The sequence below is a fragment of the Salvelinus sp. IW2-2015 genome, unplaced genomic scaffold, assembly GCF_002910315.2.
Source record: "Salvelinus sp. IW2-2015 unplaced genomic scaffold, ASM291031v2 Un_scaffold5654, whole genome shotgun sequence".
Lineage (NCBI taxonomy): Eukaryota > Metazoa > Chordata > Actinopteri > Salmoniformes > Salmonidae > Salvelinus > Salvelinus sp. IW2-2015.
In genome coordinates, this window is record NW_019946919.1 from 27,942 (window position 1) to 46,621 (window position 18,680).

At 48.8% G+C, this 18,680-nt stretch overlaps 1 protein-coding gene and 1 long non-coding RNA gene across 4 annotated transcripts in view; one reads left to right on the forward strand and one right to left on the reverse strand.

The window, feature by feature from the left end:
• The window catches only part of mcu (mitochondrial calcium uniporter), a 12,692-nt gene extending 1,630 nt beyond the window's left edge, over nt 1-11,062 (forward strand). Inside the window, exons 2-6 of the mRNA XM_024144672.2 lie at nt 107-160; nt 4,146-4,250; nt 5,597-5,757; nt 10,073-10,276; nt 10,799-11,062. Of these exons, the coding sequence (XP_024000440.2) occupies nt 107-160; nt 4,146-4,250; nt 5,597-5,757; nt 10,073-10,276; nt 10,799-11,062 (788 nt within the window). The remainder of the gene's footprint in view (nt 1-106; nt 161-4,145; nt 4,251-5,596; nt 5,758-10,072; nt 10,277-10,798) is intronic.
• Nucleotides 11,063-15,745: 4,683 nt separating this feature from the next.
• Nucleotides 15,746-18,189, reverse strand: LOC139026740 (uncharacterized). Of its 3 annotated transcripts, XR_011478662.1 has the most exons (6): nt 18,174-18,189; nt 18,039-18,104; nt 16,360-17,837; nt 16,061-16,123; nt 15,910-15,970; nt 15,754-15,786 (listed from the first exon to the last, which is right to left on the reverse strand). It is a non-coding gene; the product is annotated as an uncharacterized lncRNA (long non-coding RNA). The 3 variants fall into 3 exon arrangements; XR_011478663.1 differs by lacking the exon at nt 18,174-18,189 and having other exon boundaries at nt 15,746-15,781; nt 15,937-15,970; nt 18,039-18,131; XR_011478661.1 differs by lacking the exon at nt 18,174-18,189 and having other exon boundaries at nt 18,039-18,131.
• Nucleotides 18,190-18,680: the final 491 nt, after the last annotated feature.

Sequence of the window (18,680 nt, forward strand, 5' to 3'; positions counted from 1 at the left end):
CAGGGTGGTGTACAAAGGCACTGCCGGTTATCTTCCGTCCCGTAGAAGCCGATGCCAGTTCATTGGTCTCCCTTCTTTAACTGACTGTTGGGGTGTCCTCACACAGCTAGCGACGGGAGGACGGGCGGGGGGTATCGACCGAGTGCCATCTACTCTACAGGTAACACACACACACACACAACACACACACACCACACACACACACTACGGTATACAGCACACAACACCATGTTCTATACAACACACACTACCACACAGTGTTATTATACACACACAACATGTTATCCATAACACACACCACACACACACAATATATATCACACACACACACACACACACACAACACACACCACACAACAACACCACACACACACCCACACACACACATACTTATATACACCACACACACACAGTTATCTAACCCACAACACCACACACTACAACACACACACAGCACACACACACACAATCGCTACCTACACCTGCCTTCTAAGATCTATCGAAGCAATTAACAAACAGATCATCTCCATTCGAATCGACACCATTCCTTCTCCGCTATGCAATCTGGTTTCCGAGCTGGTCATGGGGCACCTCAGCCACGCTCAAAGTTAAACGATATCAAAACCGCCATCGATAAGAGACAGTACTGTGCAGCCGTCTCGTCGACCTGGCCAAGGCTTTCGACTCTGTCCATCACCACATTCTTCATGGGCAGACATCACAGCTTGGTTTCTCAAAATACTGCCTCGCCTGGTTCACCACACTACTTCTAGATAGATCAGTGTGCAATCGGAGGTCCTGTTGTCCGGGCCTCTGGCAGTCTCGGGTGCCACAGGGTTCAATCCTCGAGCCGACTCTCTTCTCTGTATACAATCAATGATTGCTCTTGCTGCTGGTGATTCTCTGATCCACCTCTACGCAGACGACACCATTCTGTATACTTCTGGCCCTCTTTGACACTGTGTTAACAAACCTCCAGACGAGCTCAATGCCATCAACACTCTCCTTCCGTGGCATCAACTGCTCTTAAATGCAAGTAAACTTAAATGCATGCCTTCAACCGATCGCTGCCTGCAGGTATATTTCACTGGTCCCCCAAAGCCAATTCTCCGGCCCCTTTTCCTCCAGTTCTCTGCTGCAAATGACCTGAACGAACTGCAAAAATCACTGAGCTGGAGACTCATATCTCCTCACTAACTTAAGCACCATCGTCAGAGCAGCTCACAGTTCACTGCACTGTACTAGCGTCTGTAAAGTAGCCCATCCAACTACCTCATCCCCATACTGTTATTTATGTTTATTATTAGCTCCTTTGACCCAGTATCTTACCTTGCACACTCATCTTCTGAAATCTATCACTCAGTGTTAATTTGCTTAATTTAATGTATTATGCCACTACGGCCTATTTATTGCCTTACACTCCCTTATCTACCTCATTTGCACACACTTATATAGACTTTTCTATTGTATCTATTAGACTGTATGTTTGTTATTCCATGTGTAACTCTGTGTTTGTTCTGTGTCACATTGCTATGCTTATACTTGGCCAGGTCGCAGTTGAAATGAGAACTGTTCTCAACTAGCTACCTCGATTAAACAAAGGTGAAAAAACTTCGTTAATCCTGGTTGTTGTAGACACTAGTTAACCACTTGTTCTATCATTAAATCTGCGTTGTGTTTAGCACTAGTTAACCACTCTTTCTTCAGATCAGTAATCCGGTTGTTTGACACTAGTTAACCATCTCTTTCTATCCTAGTAACCTGTTTTGAACACTTTAACCACTCGTCAGTATTAATGCCTGGTTGTGTAGACACTAGTAAACCACTCTGTTACTAGTCACGTATTAATCCTTGTTGTTGCACTAGTTAACCACTCCTGTTCGTAGGTTAATCCTGGTTGTTGTTGACACTATAATCACTCTGCCTTCATAGTATCTGTGTGTTGATCACTAGTTACCACTCTGTACTATCAGTAATTAACCTGGCTTGTTGTTCACTATTAACCACTCTACATATCAGTAGTAATCCTGTGTTGTTGTAGACACTAGTTAACCACTCTGTTCTGTCAGTAGTAATCCTGGTTGTTGTTGACACTAGTTAACCACTCTATTCAGTATTAACTCTGGTGTTATTGACACTAGTTAACACTCTGTCTGTCAGTATTACCTGGTTGTTGTCATAGTACCCTCTGTACTTCAGTATTAATCTGGTTTTGTAGACTCTAGTTAACCACTCTGTTCATCCAGTATAATCCTGGTGTTGTTGACACTAGTTAACCACTCTGTACTATCAGTATGTAATCCTGTTGTTGTTGACACTAGTTAACCACTCTGTACTGTCAGTATTAATTCCTGGTTGTTGTAAGCACTAGTTAACCTCTGTACTGTCAGATTAATCCTGGTTGTTGTAGACACTAGTTAACCACTCTGTATCGTCAGTATTAATCCGTGGTTGTTGTTGACACTAGTTAATCCACTCTTACTGTCAGTATTAATCCTGGGTTGTTGTTGACACTAGATTAACCACTCTTTCTGTCAGTATTAATCCTGGTGTTGTTGACACTAGTTAACCACCTCTGTTCTATCAGTATTATCCTGTTCGTTGTTGACACTAGGTAACCACTCTGTACTATCAGTATTAATCCTGTTGTTGACACTTTAACCACTCTTTTCTTGTCATATACTCTGGTTGTGTTGACACTAGTTAACCACCTCTTACTGTCAGTATTAATCCTGGTTGTGTTGAACTAGTTAACCCCTCTTTACTGTCAGTATTAATCCTGTTGTTGTTGACACAGTTAACCACTCTGTCAGTATTAATCCTGGTTGTTGTTGACACTAGTTACCACTCTGTTCTATCATTAGTATTAATCCTGGGTTGTTTTATAGACACTAGTTAACCACATCTGTACTGCAGTATTAACCTGGGTTGTGACACTATTAACTCTCTGTACTATCAGTATCTAATCCTGTTGTTGTACACTAGTTAACCACTCTGTTCTGTCATATTATCTGGTGTTGTTGACACTAGTTAACCACTCTGTTACTGTCATATTAATCCTGGTTGTTGTAGACAACTAGTTAACATCTACTGTCAGTATATCCTGGTTGTTGTAGACTATTAACGGCCTGCCCCTCATGATGAGTGCCCCCCCCACCCCCCCATCAAAGTTGCCCATCCCGATGTAACACATATTACCCCGCTGTACAATCAGTATTCAGGCATATTCCACAGATACCCATTCAGTCCGAGTCATTATTATTTAATACTTCCCAAATGGCACCCTATTCCCTATTTAGTGGTCAGAGTAGTTGCCCTCTATATGGAGAATATACCATTCAGGACGAAGCCTGTCTCTCTTACCGATGTGCTCATTATCCTCTAACAAGTGTGCAGAGTCTTCTCCTCTCGAGGCTTACTATGGTATCCGACATGCCTCCCAAATGACACCCTATTCCCTAATTAGTGCACTTACTACCATAGGGATCTGATCAAATAGTGCCACTGCCTAGGGAATAGGATGTGCATTTGGGATCACCAGCACGATCTTCTCCATTTAGATAAGACTCGGCTGGTTCCAGAGCCTATCTACATTCACCATAGCTCCTATTCAACCCTTCTAGTGCACAACTTCTGACCAGAGCCCTATTGTCTCTGTTAAAAGTATGTGCACATATGTATGGAATGGTAGGTGCAGTGGGAAACAAGCCAGAGAAATGGCTTAAGTTACTGCATGAAATGAGGAGGATGTGAGTGTGTTTCAAGTAGCAGAGTGTTTCGGTGCATGGTCACATGACTGATATCGCTTTCTATTTCTCTCTTCCCCCCCCCCTTTCTCCCCTCCCCTCTCCTCTCCTCTCCCCCCCTCTCCCTCTCTCCCCCCTCTCCCTTTTCTCCTCCCCCTTTCTCCCTCCTCTTTCCCCCCTTCTTCCTCCCCCTCTCCCTCCATCCTCTCCCCCTTCTCCCCCCTACCCCTCTCCCTCCCTCCTCTCTCCCCTCTCCCCCCCTTCTCCCCTCTCCCCCTTCTCCCCCCTCCATCCCTCTCTCCCTCTCCCCCCTCCCTCCTCTCCCCCCTCCCCATCCCTCCTCTTCTCCCCCCCCCCCTCCCTCCTCTCCCCTCCCATCTCCGCTCTCCCTCCCTCCAGATGGGGCGAGGGTAGCCTCTTCTACAGGGATAGACATCCTGCTGTTGGATGATTTCAACCTGGTCATCAACGACGTTACGCACCTGGTGAGGCCGCCACGAAGAGGTGAGATTTACCAGGGCTCAGGAGATGAAAACACATTTATTTTGTGCTTCATACTTTTAAGAGGTGAAAGTAGGCATTTGTCTTTCTGTCTGTCTTTCTGCCTGTCTGTCTGTCTGTCTGTCTGTGTCTGTCTGGTCTGTCTGGTCTGCCTGCCTGCCTGTCTGTCTGCCTGTCTGTGTCTGTCTGTCTGCCTGTCTTTCTGCCTGTCTTTCTGCCTGTCTTTCTGCCTGTCTGTCTGTGTCTGTCTGTCTGTCTGTCTTTCATAGACTTAGATAAACAATGTCTGCCTTCTTTTTTTATTTTATATACCATAGAGATGTATCGACATCACAACGCTGTATCCGTCCCAGTATGGCGTCTGTGAACACACGGGCAGGGGTATTGAGGCCATCTCCATTTTGAAGTATTAATTTTCTTCTTCTACTACTTCTATGAGTTGGTAAACAAACTGAAAGGGTGTATACTTCAACAAGATATCCCAGTCTGACTTCATGTCCCAACGTCCTTGGATAAACCCCAAATTCTGTGATAAATGTGTTAAATGTAGGCGCACTAAAACCAACTCCACGGTTAAGTTTGGGCGTTAATTGCGACTGGGCTTGCTAAATCGTTGTGGACAGATGGCAGAGGGGTAAAAAGTTGTGAGCTCCCGCTCCGTAGAGCGCAGGTTCAATCTCAGTGTGGGACACTCGTTTGTGTTTGTATTTTTTTATTTTTTTGTTCCTTAGTGGCCAGTTTAGACAGTATCTCCCAATGTCTTGAGGACATGCACAAACGTTACATTTCGCAATGGATCTGAAGTGATTCCTGTGGCATACTGCCACCAGCTGTGTGTTGTTTGAACAAGTGTAACGCCAAGGTTGGTGATTAACTGCCACATACAGTTATGGAATGTTTACTCATAAGTAGAATTCATTGACTGATCCCTTCTCATGACCTGGATGGCCTTGTGTGTGTGTGTGTGTGTGTGTGTGTGTGTGTGTGTGTGTGTGTGTGTGTGTGAGAAATGGTGTGTTAACATGTCTGACCTCTGAGGAGGCGGAGCCTGTCTGTCTGTGTCTACCTTCTAACCCTCTGTGTGTGTCTGTAGATCTCCTAGCGAATGATGCGGCAGAGCCTGTCTGTCTGTCTGTGTCTACCTTCTAACCCTCTGTGTGTCTCTGTAGATCTCCTAGCCAATGATGCGGCAGAGCCTGTCTGTCTGTCTGTGTCTACCTTCTAACCCTCTGTGTGTCTCTGTAGATCTCCTAGCCAATGATGAGGCAGAGCCTGTCTGTCTGTCTGTCTGTCTGTCTGTCTGTCTGTCTGTCTGTTTCTACCTTCTAATCCTCTGTGTGTCTCTGTAGAACTCTTAGCCAATGATGAGGCAGAGCGTCTGAACGACGTGAAGTTCCTGGTCCAGCAGCTCTACACCACCATGCGTATAGAAGAACATCAGCTTAGTAAAGAGAAGGAACTGGTGGTCAGACTGGAGGACCTCAACTCACAGCTACGTCCTCTGGAGAAGGTACTGTACACACAGTCATTTATTGGCATTAAATACATTTGGAAATATCACATTTTTTCTGTCTTCTGTTGGACATGAATTGCTGTGTTTAGAATTACATTCACTGCATGGTTAATGTTTAACATGGGGGGATAGAGAACTGCATGGTTAACATGGGGGGATAGAGAACTGCATGGTTAACATGGGGGGATAGAGAACTGCATGGTTAACATGGGGGGATAGAAAAGGGTCAATACGACTGTATTCAGCACTTTACTCCCAATGGAAGGATGGACACAAGCCAGCACATTGGCAGAGTTCATTCACAAATCAATGGATGGTAGTGAGGGGTAAAGATTGTTTTGACAGGTAGTGAGGATAAAGCATGCTTGTTGAAGGTGTGAGTGATAAGAGTGTTTGAACGGTAGTGAGCGGATAAGGATTTGTTTGAAGGTAGTGAGGATAAGATGTTTGAGTAGTGAGGGATAGAAGATGGTTGTGAACGGTAGTGAGGGATGAAGATGTTTGAGGTAGTGAGGAGTGAAGATGAAGTATGATGAAGGTTGAAGTAAGTGAGGGATGAAGATATTTGATGGTAGTGAGCGATAAGATGTTTGAAGTAGTGAGGGATGAAGATGTTTGAAGGTAGTGGAGGTGAGATGTTTGACCGGTAGTTGAAGGGATGAAAGATGTTTGAAGTGAGTGGGGATGAATAGATGTTGACGGTAGTGGGTATGAAGATGTTTTGAAGGTAGTGGCGGATGAAATGTTTGAGGTAGTGAGGGGTAAATATGTTTGAAGGTAGTGAGGGATGAAGATGTTTGAAGGTAGTGAGGGATGGAAGATGTTTGACGGTAGTGAGTGATAAGATGTTTGAAGGTGTGAGGGATGAAGATGTTTGAGGTAGTGAGGGATAAAGATGTTTTGAAGTAAGTGAGGGATAAAGATGTTTGAAGGTAGTGAGGGGATTGAAGAATGTTTGAAGGTAGTGAGGATGAGATGTTTGAAGGTAGTAAGGGATAAAGATGTTTGAAGGTAGTGAAGGGATAAGATTGTTTGAAGGTAAGTGAAGGATAAGTGTTTGACGGTTGTGATGATAAGTGTTTGACGGTTGTTTGAGTGATAAGATGTTTGAGTAGTGAGTGATAAGATGTTTGAAGGTAGTGGAGGATAAGATGTTTGAGTAGTGAGGGATAAAAGATGTTTTGAAGGTAGTGAGGGATAAAGATGTTTTGAAGGTAGTGAGGGATGAAGATGTTTGAAGGTAGTGAGGGATGAAGAGTTTTGAGTAGTTGAGGGTGAAGATGTTTGAAGGTAGTGAGGGATGAAGATGTTTGAAGGTAGTGAGGGATGAAGATGTTTGAAGGTAGTGAGGGATGAAAATGTTTGATGGTAGTGAGTGATAAGATGTTTGACGGTAGTGAGTGATAAGATGTTTTGAAGGTAGTGAGGGATGAAGATGTTTTGAAGGTTAGTGAGGGATGAAGATGTTTGAAGGTAGTGAGGGATGAAGATGTTTTGAAGGTAGTGAGGGATGAAGATGTTTGAAGGTAGTGAGGGATGAAGATGTTTGAAGGTAGTGAGAGGATGAAGAATGTTTTGAAGGTAAGGTGAGGGATGAAAGATGTTTGAAGGTAGTTGAGGGATAAGATGTTTGAAGTAGTGAGGGATGAAGATGTTTGAAGTAGTGAGGGATGAAGATGTTTGAAGGTAGTGAGGGTAAGATGTTTGAAGGTAGTGAGGGATGAAGATGTTTTGAAGGTAGTCGAGGGATAACGATGTTTGAAGGGTAGTGAGGGATGAAGTGTTTGAGGTAGTGAGGGATAACGATGTTTGAGGTAGTGGAGGGATAAGATGTTGTTGAAGTTAGTGAGGGATGAAGATGTTTGAAGGTAGTGAGGTATGAAAGATGTTTGAACGTGTGAGGGATAAAGTGTTTGAAGGTTAGTGAGTGATACGATGTTTGACGGTAGTGAAGGGATAAGATGTTGAAGGTAGTGAGGGATGAAGATGTTTGAAGGTAGTGAGGGATGAAGATGTTTGAAGGGTAGTGAGGGATGAGTTGAAGGTAGTGAGTGATAAGGTGTTTAACGTAGTAGGATGAAGATGTTTGAAGGGTAGTGAGGGGAATAAAGATGTTTGAAGGTAGTGAGGGATGAAGATGTTTGACGGTAGTGGGATAAGATGTTTGAAGGTAGTGAGGGATGAAGATGTTTGAAGGGTGAGTGAAGATATTTGTGGTAGTGAGGGATAAGATGTTTGAAGGTAGTGAGGGATGAAGATGTTTGAAGGTAGTGAGGGTGAAGATGTTTGACGGTAGTGGATGAGATGTGAGGTACTGAGGGATGAAGATGTTTGACGGTAGTGAGGGATTGAGATGTTTGAAGGTAGTGAGGATGAAGATGTTTGAAGGTAGTGAGGGATGAAGATGTTTGAAGAGTGAGGGTAAAATAGTTAAGGTAGTGAGGGATGAAGATGTTTGGAAGGTAGTGAGGGATGAAGATGTTTGACGGCAGTGATGATAAGATGTTGAAGGTAGTGAGGGATAAGATGTTTGAAGGTAGTGAGGGATGAGATGTTTGAAGGTAGTAAGGATAAGATGTTTGAAGGTAGTGAGGGTAAGATGTTTGAAAGGTAGTGAAGGATAAGTATGTTTGACGGTTGTGAGGATAAGATGTTTGAGCGGTGTGAGTGATAAGATGTTTGACGGTAGAGAAGTGTAAGATGTTTTGAAGGTAGTGAGGAATAAGATGTTTGACGGTAGTGAGGGATAAAATGTTTGAAGGTAGTGAGGATAAAGATGTTTGGAAGGTAGTGAGGGATGAAGATGTTTGAAGGTGAAGTGAGGGATGAAGATGTTGAAGGTAGTGAGGGATGAAGCTTTTGAGGTAGTGGGATGAGATGTTTGAAGGTTAGTGAGGGATGAAGATGTTTTGGAAGGTGTGAGGGATGAAGATGTTTGAAGGTAGTGAGGGATGAAATGTTTGACGTGTGAGTGATAAGATGTTTGACGGTAGTGATGATAAGATGTTTGAACGGTAGTGAGGGATGAGATGTTTGAAGGTAGTGAGATGAAGATGTTTGAAGTTGTAGTGCGGGATGAAGATGTTTGAAGGTTAGTGAGGGATGAAGATGTTTGAAGGGTAGTGAGGGTATGAAAGATGTTTGAGGTAGTGAGGGATGAAGATGTTTGAAGGTAGTGAGGGATGAAGATGTTTGAAGGTAGTGGGGATAAAAGATGTTTGAAGGTAGTGAGGGATGAAGATGTTTATGAAGGTAAGGTGAGGGATAACGATGTTTGAAGGTAGTGAGGGATGAAGATTGTTTGAAGGTAGTGAGGGGTATAGATGTTTGAAGGTAGTGAGGGATGAAGATGTTTGAAGGTAGTGAGGGATGAAGTTGTTTGACGGTAGTGCGAGGGATAACGATGTTTGAAGGTACTGATGAAGATGTTAAGGTCAGGAGGATTGCAAAGATGTTTGAAGGTTAGTGAGGCGTTGAAATGTTTGAAAAGGTAGTGTGGGAAATGAAGATGTTTGGACGGTAGTGAGGGATGAAGATGTTTGAAGGTAGTGAGGGATGAAGATGTTTGAAGGTAGTGAGGGATGAAGATGTTTGAAGGTAGTGAGTGATAAGGTGTTTAACGGTAGTGAGTGATAAGGTGTTTAACGGTAGTGAGGGATAAAGATGTTTGACAGTAGTGAGTGATGAAGATGTTTGACAGTAGTGAGTGATAAGATGTTTGACAGTAGTGAGGGATGAAGATGTTTGACGGTAGTGAGGGATAAAGATGTTTGACGGTAGTGAGGGATGAAGATGTTTGACGGTAGTGAGGGATAAATATGTTTGAAGGTAGTGAGTGATAAGATGTTTGACGGTAGTGAGGGATAAAGATGTTTGACGGTAGTGAGGGATAAAGATGTTTGACGGTAGTGAGGGATAAAGATGTTTGATGGTAGTGAGTTATTATATAAGTCTTTTAGCTGATGCTTTTATCCAACGCAACTTAATGTTTGACTCTTTATGCGATGTGCAGTGCATCGAACACCGGAAGAAGAGTGATCAGTAATTACCATAGTGAATRATTGRAWTGTTTGTTTATGTGTCAATTATTCTCATAAGGAATGGGTTACCAATTGGCGATTTGACCCGGGGGGAAAAATGTCCTTCATTCATACAGTCATGCCTGGATACATGTTTTGCGAATGGGTGGTCCCGGGAATCAAACCCGTCTTCCTGGTGTTGCAAGCACCATGCTCTAACAACTGAGCTACAGTGGACCAATGGTGTGCCTTTTTTATGACTGATGGCTGTCTCTGATTGGCTGTTTGCCCAGGTGAGGGAGGAGCTGAGTCGTAAGGCGGAGCGTCGTACCACCTGGGTGCTGTGGGGGGGTATGGCCTACATGGCAACACAGTTTGGGATCCTGGCGCGCCTCACCTGGTGGGAGTACTCCTGGGATATCATGGAGCCTGTCACCTACTTCATTACCTACGCCACCGCCATGGCTATGTACTCCTACTACGTACTCACACGCCAGGTAACACACACACACCCTCTATAGCACACAGCAAATCCAAGCCTTTTACAGGGCCAGACTGTGTTTGTGTGTTGAGACTAAGCACTAGTCTTTGTGTATTCTAGTAGCGTTTTTGGAGCAGGTTCATTCATGTTTGATTCATTTACGTTTGGTTCATTTACGTTTGGTTCATTTACGTTTGGTTCATTCATGTTTGTTCATTCATGTTTGGTTCATTCATGTTTGGTTCATTCATGTTTGATTCATTTACGTTTGGTTCATTCATGTTTGATTCATTTACGTTTGGTTCATTCATGTTTGGTTCATTTAAGTTTGGTTCATTCATGTTTGATTCATTTACGTTTGGTTTATTCATGTTTGGTTCATTCACGTTTGGTTCATTCATGTTTGGTTCATTCATGGATGTGTCCTCCTTTCCCTGTTGGGTTACAGTATGTATACAGTATTTTCCTTAGTAGAAGTTGTAGCATTCTGGAGTAGGTCTAGTTGTGTTATTGTGACAGAATGTCCCCTGTCCTGTAGGAGTACCTCTACCCTGACGCCAGGGACAGACAGTACCTGCTGTTCTTCCACAAGGGGGTGAAGAGACAACGTTTTGACATCTACAAGTACAACGAGCTGAAGGACTCTATCGCTGAGGTAGGCACTAACCCTAACCCCGACACCAACCCCGACACCAACCCCAACACCAACCCCGACACCAACCCCAACTACACACTACCCCGACACCCAACCCCAACTACGACACTAACCCGACACCACCCCGACACTAAACCCCGACACTAACCGAACTAAACCCCCGACACCAACCCCAACACTAACCCGAACACCAACCCCGACAACGCCCACTACCCAGACACCACCCGACAACGACACTAAACCCCCGCACCACCCCCGACACAACCCGACCCCAACCCCGACAACGACACTAACCAGCCACCAACCCAGACTACGACCTAACCCGACACCACAACGACCCTGACATCCACGAGCACTTTACCCAGACACCAACCACCCAACTACGACAACCACCCCCTGACACCAACCCGACATGCCGAAACCCCGACACCAACCCCGACAACAACCTCCCGACACTAACCCCACACCTAACCCCGACATCAACCCTGACACCAACCCCGACCACCAACCCGACACAAACCCCGACACCGAACCCCGACAACGACACCAACCCCGCACTAACCCCGACACTAACCCGACACTAACCCGACACTAACCCCGACACCAACCCGACAACGACACTAACCCAGACACAACCCCCAACTACGACACTAACCCGACAACCCGACCCCGACACTAACACCTGACCCCAGACACTAACACCAATCCCCGCACACTACACAACCCCGCCACTAACAACCAACCCCGACACTAACACCAACCCGACAACCAACCCCGAACCAACCCAGACACCAACCCCGACACCCAACCCCGGACACTAACACCGACACTACACCGACATACACCGACCCCCGACACTAACTCCGACACTACCCGACACCAACCCCGACACCACCCCAGACAAGCAACCCCAACTTACGCCCTACCCCGGACACCAACCCCGACAACAACACCAAACCCGAGACACCATCCCCCACCGACATTAACACCCGACAACCAACACCGACCGACACGAACACCGACCCCGAACTCCACACCGAACCCCGACCTACAGCCGACCCGCACGAACACCCGCCCCGACACTAAAACACCACGACCCCGACACTAACACCGACGCCCGCACTAACACCGACCCCGACACTAACACCGACCCCGAACTGACCCGACCCGACACTGACCGCCCGACCCCGCACTGACCCGACACTAACAACCGACCCCGACACTAACACCGACCCCGACACTAACACCGACCGCCCGACACTAACACCGCCTGACACTAACACCGACCCGACACTACACCCGACCCCGGACACTAAACCGCCCCCCGACACTAACACGCGACCCGACACTGAACACCGAGCCCCGAACTAACACCGCCCCGCCACTGACACGACACTGGACAAACGACACTAACAGACCCCGACACTAACAACCGGACCCCGACGACACTGACACCGACCCCGACACTGACACTGACCCCACAGACCGACCCGACACTAACACCGGACCGGAACACTACACCGACCCCGAACTTAACACTGACCCCGAACACTAAAGACGACCCGACACCTGACACCCCGACACTAACACTGACCCCGACACTAACACCGCCCCGACACTGACCCCCGACAACTGACCCGACCCCGACACTGACCCCGCCTAACACCGACCCCCGACCAACACCGACCGACACTAACACGCCCGACACTAAACAGGACCCGACACTTAACACCGCCCCGACACTACACCGACCCCCGACACTACAACCGACCCACGACCACGACCGCCCTGAACTAACACCGACCCGACACTAACACCGACCCCGACACTAAACCGGGACACCCGACACTAACCCCGGACCCCGACACTGACAGACACTGGACACCTGCACTACACCGCCTGCCCGACCTAACCCGACCCGACACGACCAACCCGACCCCGAACTGACACGACACAACCACCGACCCCGACAACTACATACTGGACCCGACACTAACACCGCCCGCCCAGACACTAACACCGACCCGGACACTAACACCGACCCGACACTAAAGACGACCCGACACTGGACCTCCCGGACACTTAACATAACCCGACACTCAACACCGCCCCGCCTCCCCTGACACTGACCGACCGAACCTGAACTGACCCCGACCCTAACACCGACCCCGACACTAACACGCGACCCGACACTACCACCGACCCGACACTAAACAGACCGACCCCGACATAAAACACCGACCCCGACTAAACACCGACCCCGGACTAACACCGGCCCGACACTAACAACCCGACCCCGACACTACACCCGACCCCGACACCTAACACCGACCCGACACTAACACACGACCCGACACAACACCGCCCCGACACTAACACCGCACCCGCATAACACCGCCCCAGACACTAACACGACCTAAACCACCGGACCTCCTGACTACTAACACCGACCCGAACACTAACACCGGACCCGGACACTGACACCGACCCCACCGACACTGACCCCGACCACTGAACCGGACCCCGACACTGACCCCGACCCTAACACCGGGACGCCTGACACTAACGCCCGGACCCGACACTACCGCGACCCCGACCTGACGCCGACCCGACACTGGACAGCCGACCCGACATCTGACGCCGACCCCGACACTGCCCCGACCCTAACACCGACCCCGACACTAACGACCCGTGACCGAACACTCACCGACCCGCGACATTACAACGCCCGACCCTGAACGGACCCCGACACTGACACCCGAACCCCGACACTGACCGACCCCGACACTGACACCGACCCCGACCTGACACGGACCCCCAGACACTGACACCATGCCCCGAACTGACACCGACCCGCCAACTAACACCGGACCCCACGACACTAACACCGGCCGCCGACACTAAACACCGACCCGACCACTAACACCGCCCCCGGCACTACACCGACCCCGACACTACACCGACCCCTGGACACTGACACGACCCCGACTACTCGTGGTCGCGGTGGTCGTTGGGCTGGGGCGTTGGGCGGTTTGGGTGGCCTGCGTGTCACCGACCTCCGACACTCGACACCGAACCCCGACCTGACACCGACCCCGACACTGACACCGACACCACGACCCCTGACACTAACACCGACCCCGACACTAACACCGCCCCGACACTAACACCGACCCCGACACTAAACACCGACCCCGACACTGAACACAGGACCACCGACAACTAACACCGACACCCGACACTGACACCTGACCGACACTACACGCCACCGACACTGACAAACCGACCCCGACACTGACACCTTGGACACTTAACACTGACCCCGACACTACACCGACCCGACACTGACCCGACACTAAACACCGACACCACCCCGCACTAACACGGACTCCCGACACAAACACCGACCCCGACCTAACACCGACCCGACACTACAACCGACCCCTGACACTAACACCGACCCCGAACTAACCACCGACCCCGGACACTGAACGACCCCGACACCGACACTAACAAAGACCGACCCGGACCCTAACACCCGACCCCGAACCTAACACCCGGCCCCGACACTAACAACCGGACCCCGACCTAACACCGACCCCGACACTGCCCCGACACTAACACCCGACCCCCGACCTAACAGCCGACCCGACAACTGACCCGACACTAACACCGACCTCGACACTGACCCGACAACTCACACCCGACCCGGCCCGACCACTAACAGCGACCGACACGTAACACCGACCCCGCACTAATTACCAGACCCCGCACTAACAACCGACCACCGAACTAACCCGACCCCGACACTAACACGCGACCTCCCGCACTAACCCCGACCCGACAACTAACACCCGCCCGACACTAACACCGACGCCCGGCCACTGGACAGACCCGGACACACCGACCGGACACTAACACACGACCCCGGACACTAACCCCGACACTTGGACACCGACCCAGACCTACACCCGACACTGACACGACCCAGCCACCGACCCCGACACTAACACGACCCGACCTAACACCGGAACCCCTGACATAAACACCGCACCAAACCACAACAGACACTACCACCGACCCCGACACTACCACCGACCCCGACACTCCACACCGACCCCGACACTAACACCGACTCCCGACACAACCCCACAGACACTAACACCGCCCCGACACCAACCACACAGACACTACCCCCAACCCCGACACCCAACGCACACAGGACACTACACCCGACCCGACACTACACCGACTAACCAACACACAGACCACTAACCCCACCCCGACACCCACCACACAGACCCCTAACACCGGACCCCGACAGCCACACCAGACATCACCCCAACTCCCGGACACCAACCACACAGACACTACCCCAACCCCGACACCAACCACACAGGACACTACCCCAACGACACTTAACACCGACCCCGACCACCAACCCCAACCCCGACACCAACCACACGACACTAACCCCAACCCCGACACCAACCACACAGACACAGGCATGCACACATGAACACACCTGAACAGCACATAACATGTCTACACAAAATTACTGTTTTCTGCGTCTTCATAATCTGGATGGAACACGTTATGACAAAAAAAGAACGAATTGTAGAAGGAATTCACACCTTTCTCATATTATTCTCCTCCCTACTCAGGTGGAGTTAAGATTCTGAAACGCCTGAGGGATCCCCTCCAGCTCCCAAACGCCCTGTCCAGGCACTTCACGCGCCTCCAGCAAAGATTTGATGGGAAGAGTGATGTCCTCCTCTGCTTTCTTCATCTTCCGCTCGCTCCTCCATCCTTCCGTTCCTTACCTCCTCATCCTCTTCCTCTCCCTCCATCCCTCCTTTCCTTACCCTTCGCTCCTCCATCCCTTCCGCTTCCTTACCCCTTCCTGCTCCATCCCTTCCTCTTCTACGCTACCTCCATCCCTCCTTTTCCTTTACCCTCGCCGCTCCTCATCCCTCCTATTCCTTACCCTCCACGCTCTCTCCATTCCTCCTTTTCCTTACCTCCTCCGCTCCTCCATCCCTCCCTTTCCTTACCCTCCTACGCTCCTCCATCCTCCTTTCCTTACCCTCCTCGCTCTCCATCCCTCCTTTCCCTTACCCTCTCTCCCTCCATCCCCCTTCCTACCCTACCGCTCCTCCATCCCTCCTTTCCTTACCCTCTACCTCCTCCATCCCTCCTTTCCTTACGCTCCTCTTAACCCTACCTCGCTCCCTCCATCCTCCTTTCCTTACCCTCCGCTTCCTCCATCCCTCCTTTCCTTACCCTCCTCTCATCCCTCCTTTCCTTTACCTGTGTCCCTCGATCCCTCTTCCTTCCTCCTCGCTCCTCCATCCCTTCCTTTCCATTACCCTCTCCGCTCTCTCCATCCCTCCTTTCCGTTACCCTCCTCCTCCTCCCATCCCTCCTTTCTTACCCTCTCTCGCCTCCTCCATCCCTCCTTTCCTTACCCTCCTCCGCTCCTCCATCCCTCCTTTCCTTACCCTCCTCCTCTCTCTCCATCCGTCCACCTTTAATCCTCTTTGTTAAACAAACCCTTCCCTTTAGCGACCGACCGTGGGAGTTTTTCTTTTTACATTTTCTCCTTTTTTAAATTTCTCTGACTTGAAAACTCAAATGATAAAGTCAACTCATCTGTAGAGGAGGTTTAGAAAGAACAGAAACTGAATCAAATTGTGTCTGGGGGTGGAGATTATGATGAAACTGGGTGCTATGGATATGCAACAGGACTTCAGGACAGCCTGCAGGAAGCTCTAGGGGACGTACAGGAAGTGGCACGCTGCAGTGTGAGGAGTTACAGAGGAGGCGGAGGGGACGGGGGCAGACAAATGGACACGTCTATAAGTGTGTGTGGTGATATCCCGGGACTCCAACCCCAAGCCACTTAACAGTTGCTTTATCTATTTGTTAGCTAGGCCCACAGTCCAGCATTCAAACACACACACACCACTCCTATGGGGCTTCGGGACGTCTGTGTCCTACGAATTCACGTTTACAAAGATTCATCCTCTAGCTCTACCCCCTGACCTTTAATCTCAGCCCTCTGACCTCTGCATGCTCGGAGGACATGGCTGTGATTGGACAAGGGTTCCTGTGACCTCCAGGTGACCGTGAACTTTGACCTTGGCCGACCCCTCTTGTCTCGTCTGATTGGCTGTGGCCAACCCTGCCCAAGTCTGTTTCCAGTTCCCGCCCTCTCTGCCTGAAGTACAGCTACCCACAGAGCATATTGCTATGATGACAAGGACCTTTTATCAGGAGCCTTTCAGCTTGTCACAGCCTTTACAGGAAGTGGATAGACGGAGTTGAGGTCAGGTGACCACACCTCACTTCCTATTCCTGTTGTTGACTTCCTATCAACTTCCTGTTTCCTGTAACATGCTGCGCCGGGATTGGAGGATAGTACTTCCGATAACAACATCACTGTGTGTTCTAATATTCCCAGATGTTTTATTTTAGAAGCCATGCTATATTTGTTATGAGAAACAATATACAATCAATCCCAATGAAGGTAGAGGAGGTTTAGATCATTCAGTGGGGGGAGGAGCTCTCTCTTTAACATCCTATATCAGAAAATATAGTTAATATACCATATCTGTATCTCTTTAGTAATGTCTCAACCATACAGGACCCCCGTATCAATAGGTCTTCCCACTCCGTCTCTCACACACGGTTATCATTCTACTACCACCAATATAACCCACCAAGGCTTCATAGACATACATCCATCATCCACAAACACAAGCAGCAGCAGAATAGACGAGTTCCTAGAAGGATTTCTGTCAGAGAGATTCTGCGTGCCACTCGCATATCCTACAATTCCTTCCAACTACACTGTAACTCATAATCCAGCCAGAGAACATTGTAGAACCCTCACAAACAGCAAACGGTGTACCCGTAGAACCTTCACAAACAGCAACGCGTGTATCGCGTAGAACCTCACAAACAGCAACGCGTGTATCCCCGGTAGAACCCCTCACAAACAGCAACGGTGTACCCCGTAGAACCCTCACAAACAGCAACGGTGACCCCGTAAACCCTCACAAAACAGCAACGATGTTCCCGTAGAACCTCACAAACAAGCAAACGAGTGTACCCGTAGAACCCTCACAAACAGCAACGATGTTCCCCGTAGAACCCTCACAAACAGCAACGTGTTCCCCGTAGAACCCTCACAAACAGGCAAACTGTACCCCGTAAACCCGCAGCAATACACGCAAAACGGGTATCGCCGTAGAACCCTCACAAACAGCAACCTGCACTAGCCGGTTCCCCGTAGAACCCTCACAAAAGCAGCCCCTGTGGTACCCGCACACGTGTACCCATATTTCTGAATATGCTCACATTTTTTCACAGTAAACCTAATTTGGTGGATATAAAGAAAGACATATTAATATTGTAATATATGATATGTTGTGTACCTGTGTTGTGTGTGTGTGTGTGTGCGACAGTCACCGACACAGACAGGCATGCTGTAGATTGCAGGTTGCTTCAATGATGAATCTTCTCCGTCTGTATGTGAGGTTTGTTAGGACATCTTTAAGCCAAGGACATAAAACAGAGATCCACACACACACACACACCACACACACACACACACACACACACACCACACACCACAACACACACACACACACACACACACCACACAAACATAACACTGATGCATTGTTGCTGCAAAAAAAAAGCAATTTTCCAAAATAAACCATTTCTCTGAACAACTATAAAATAGACTGAACTTTTACAG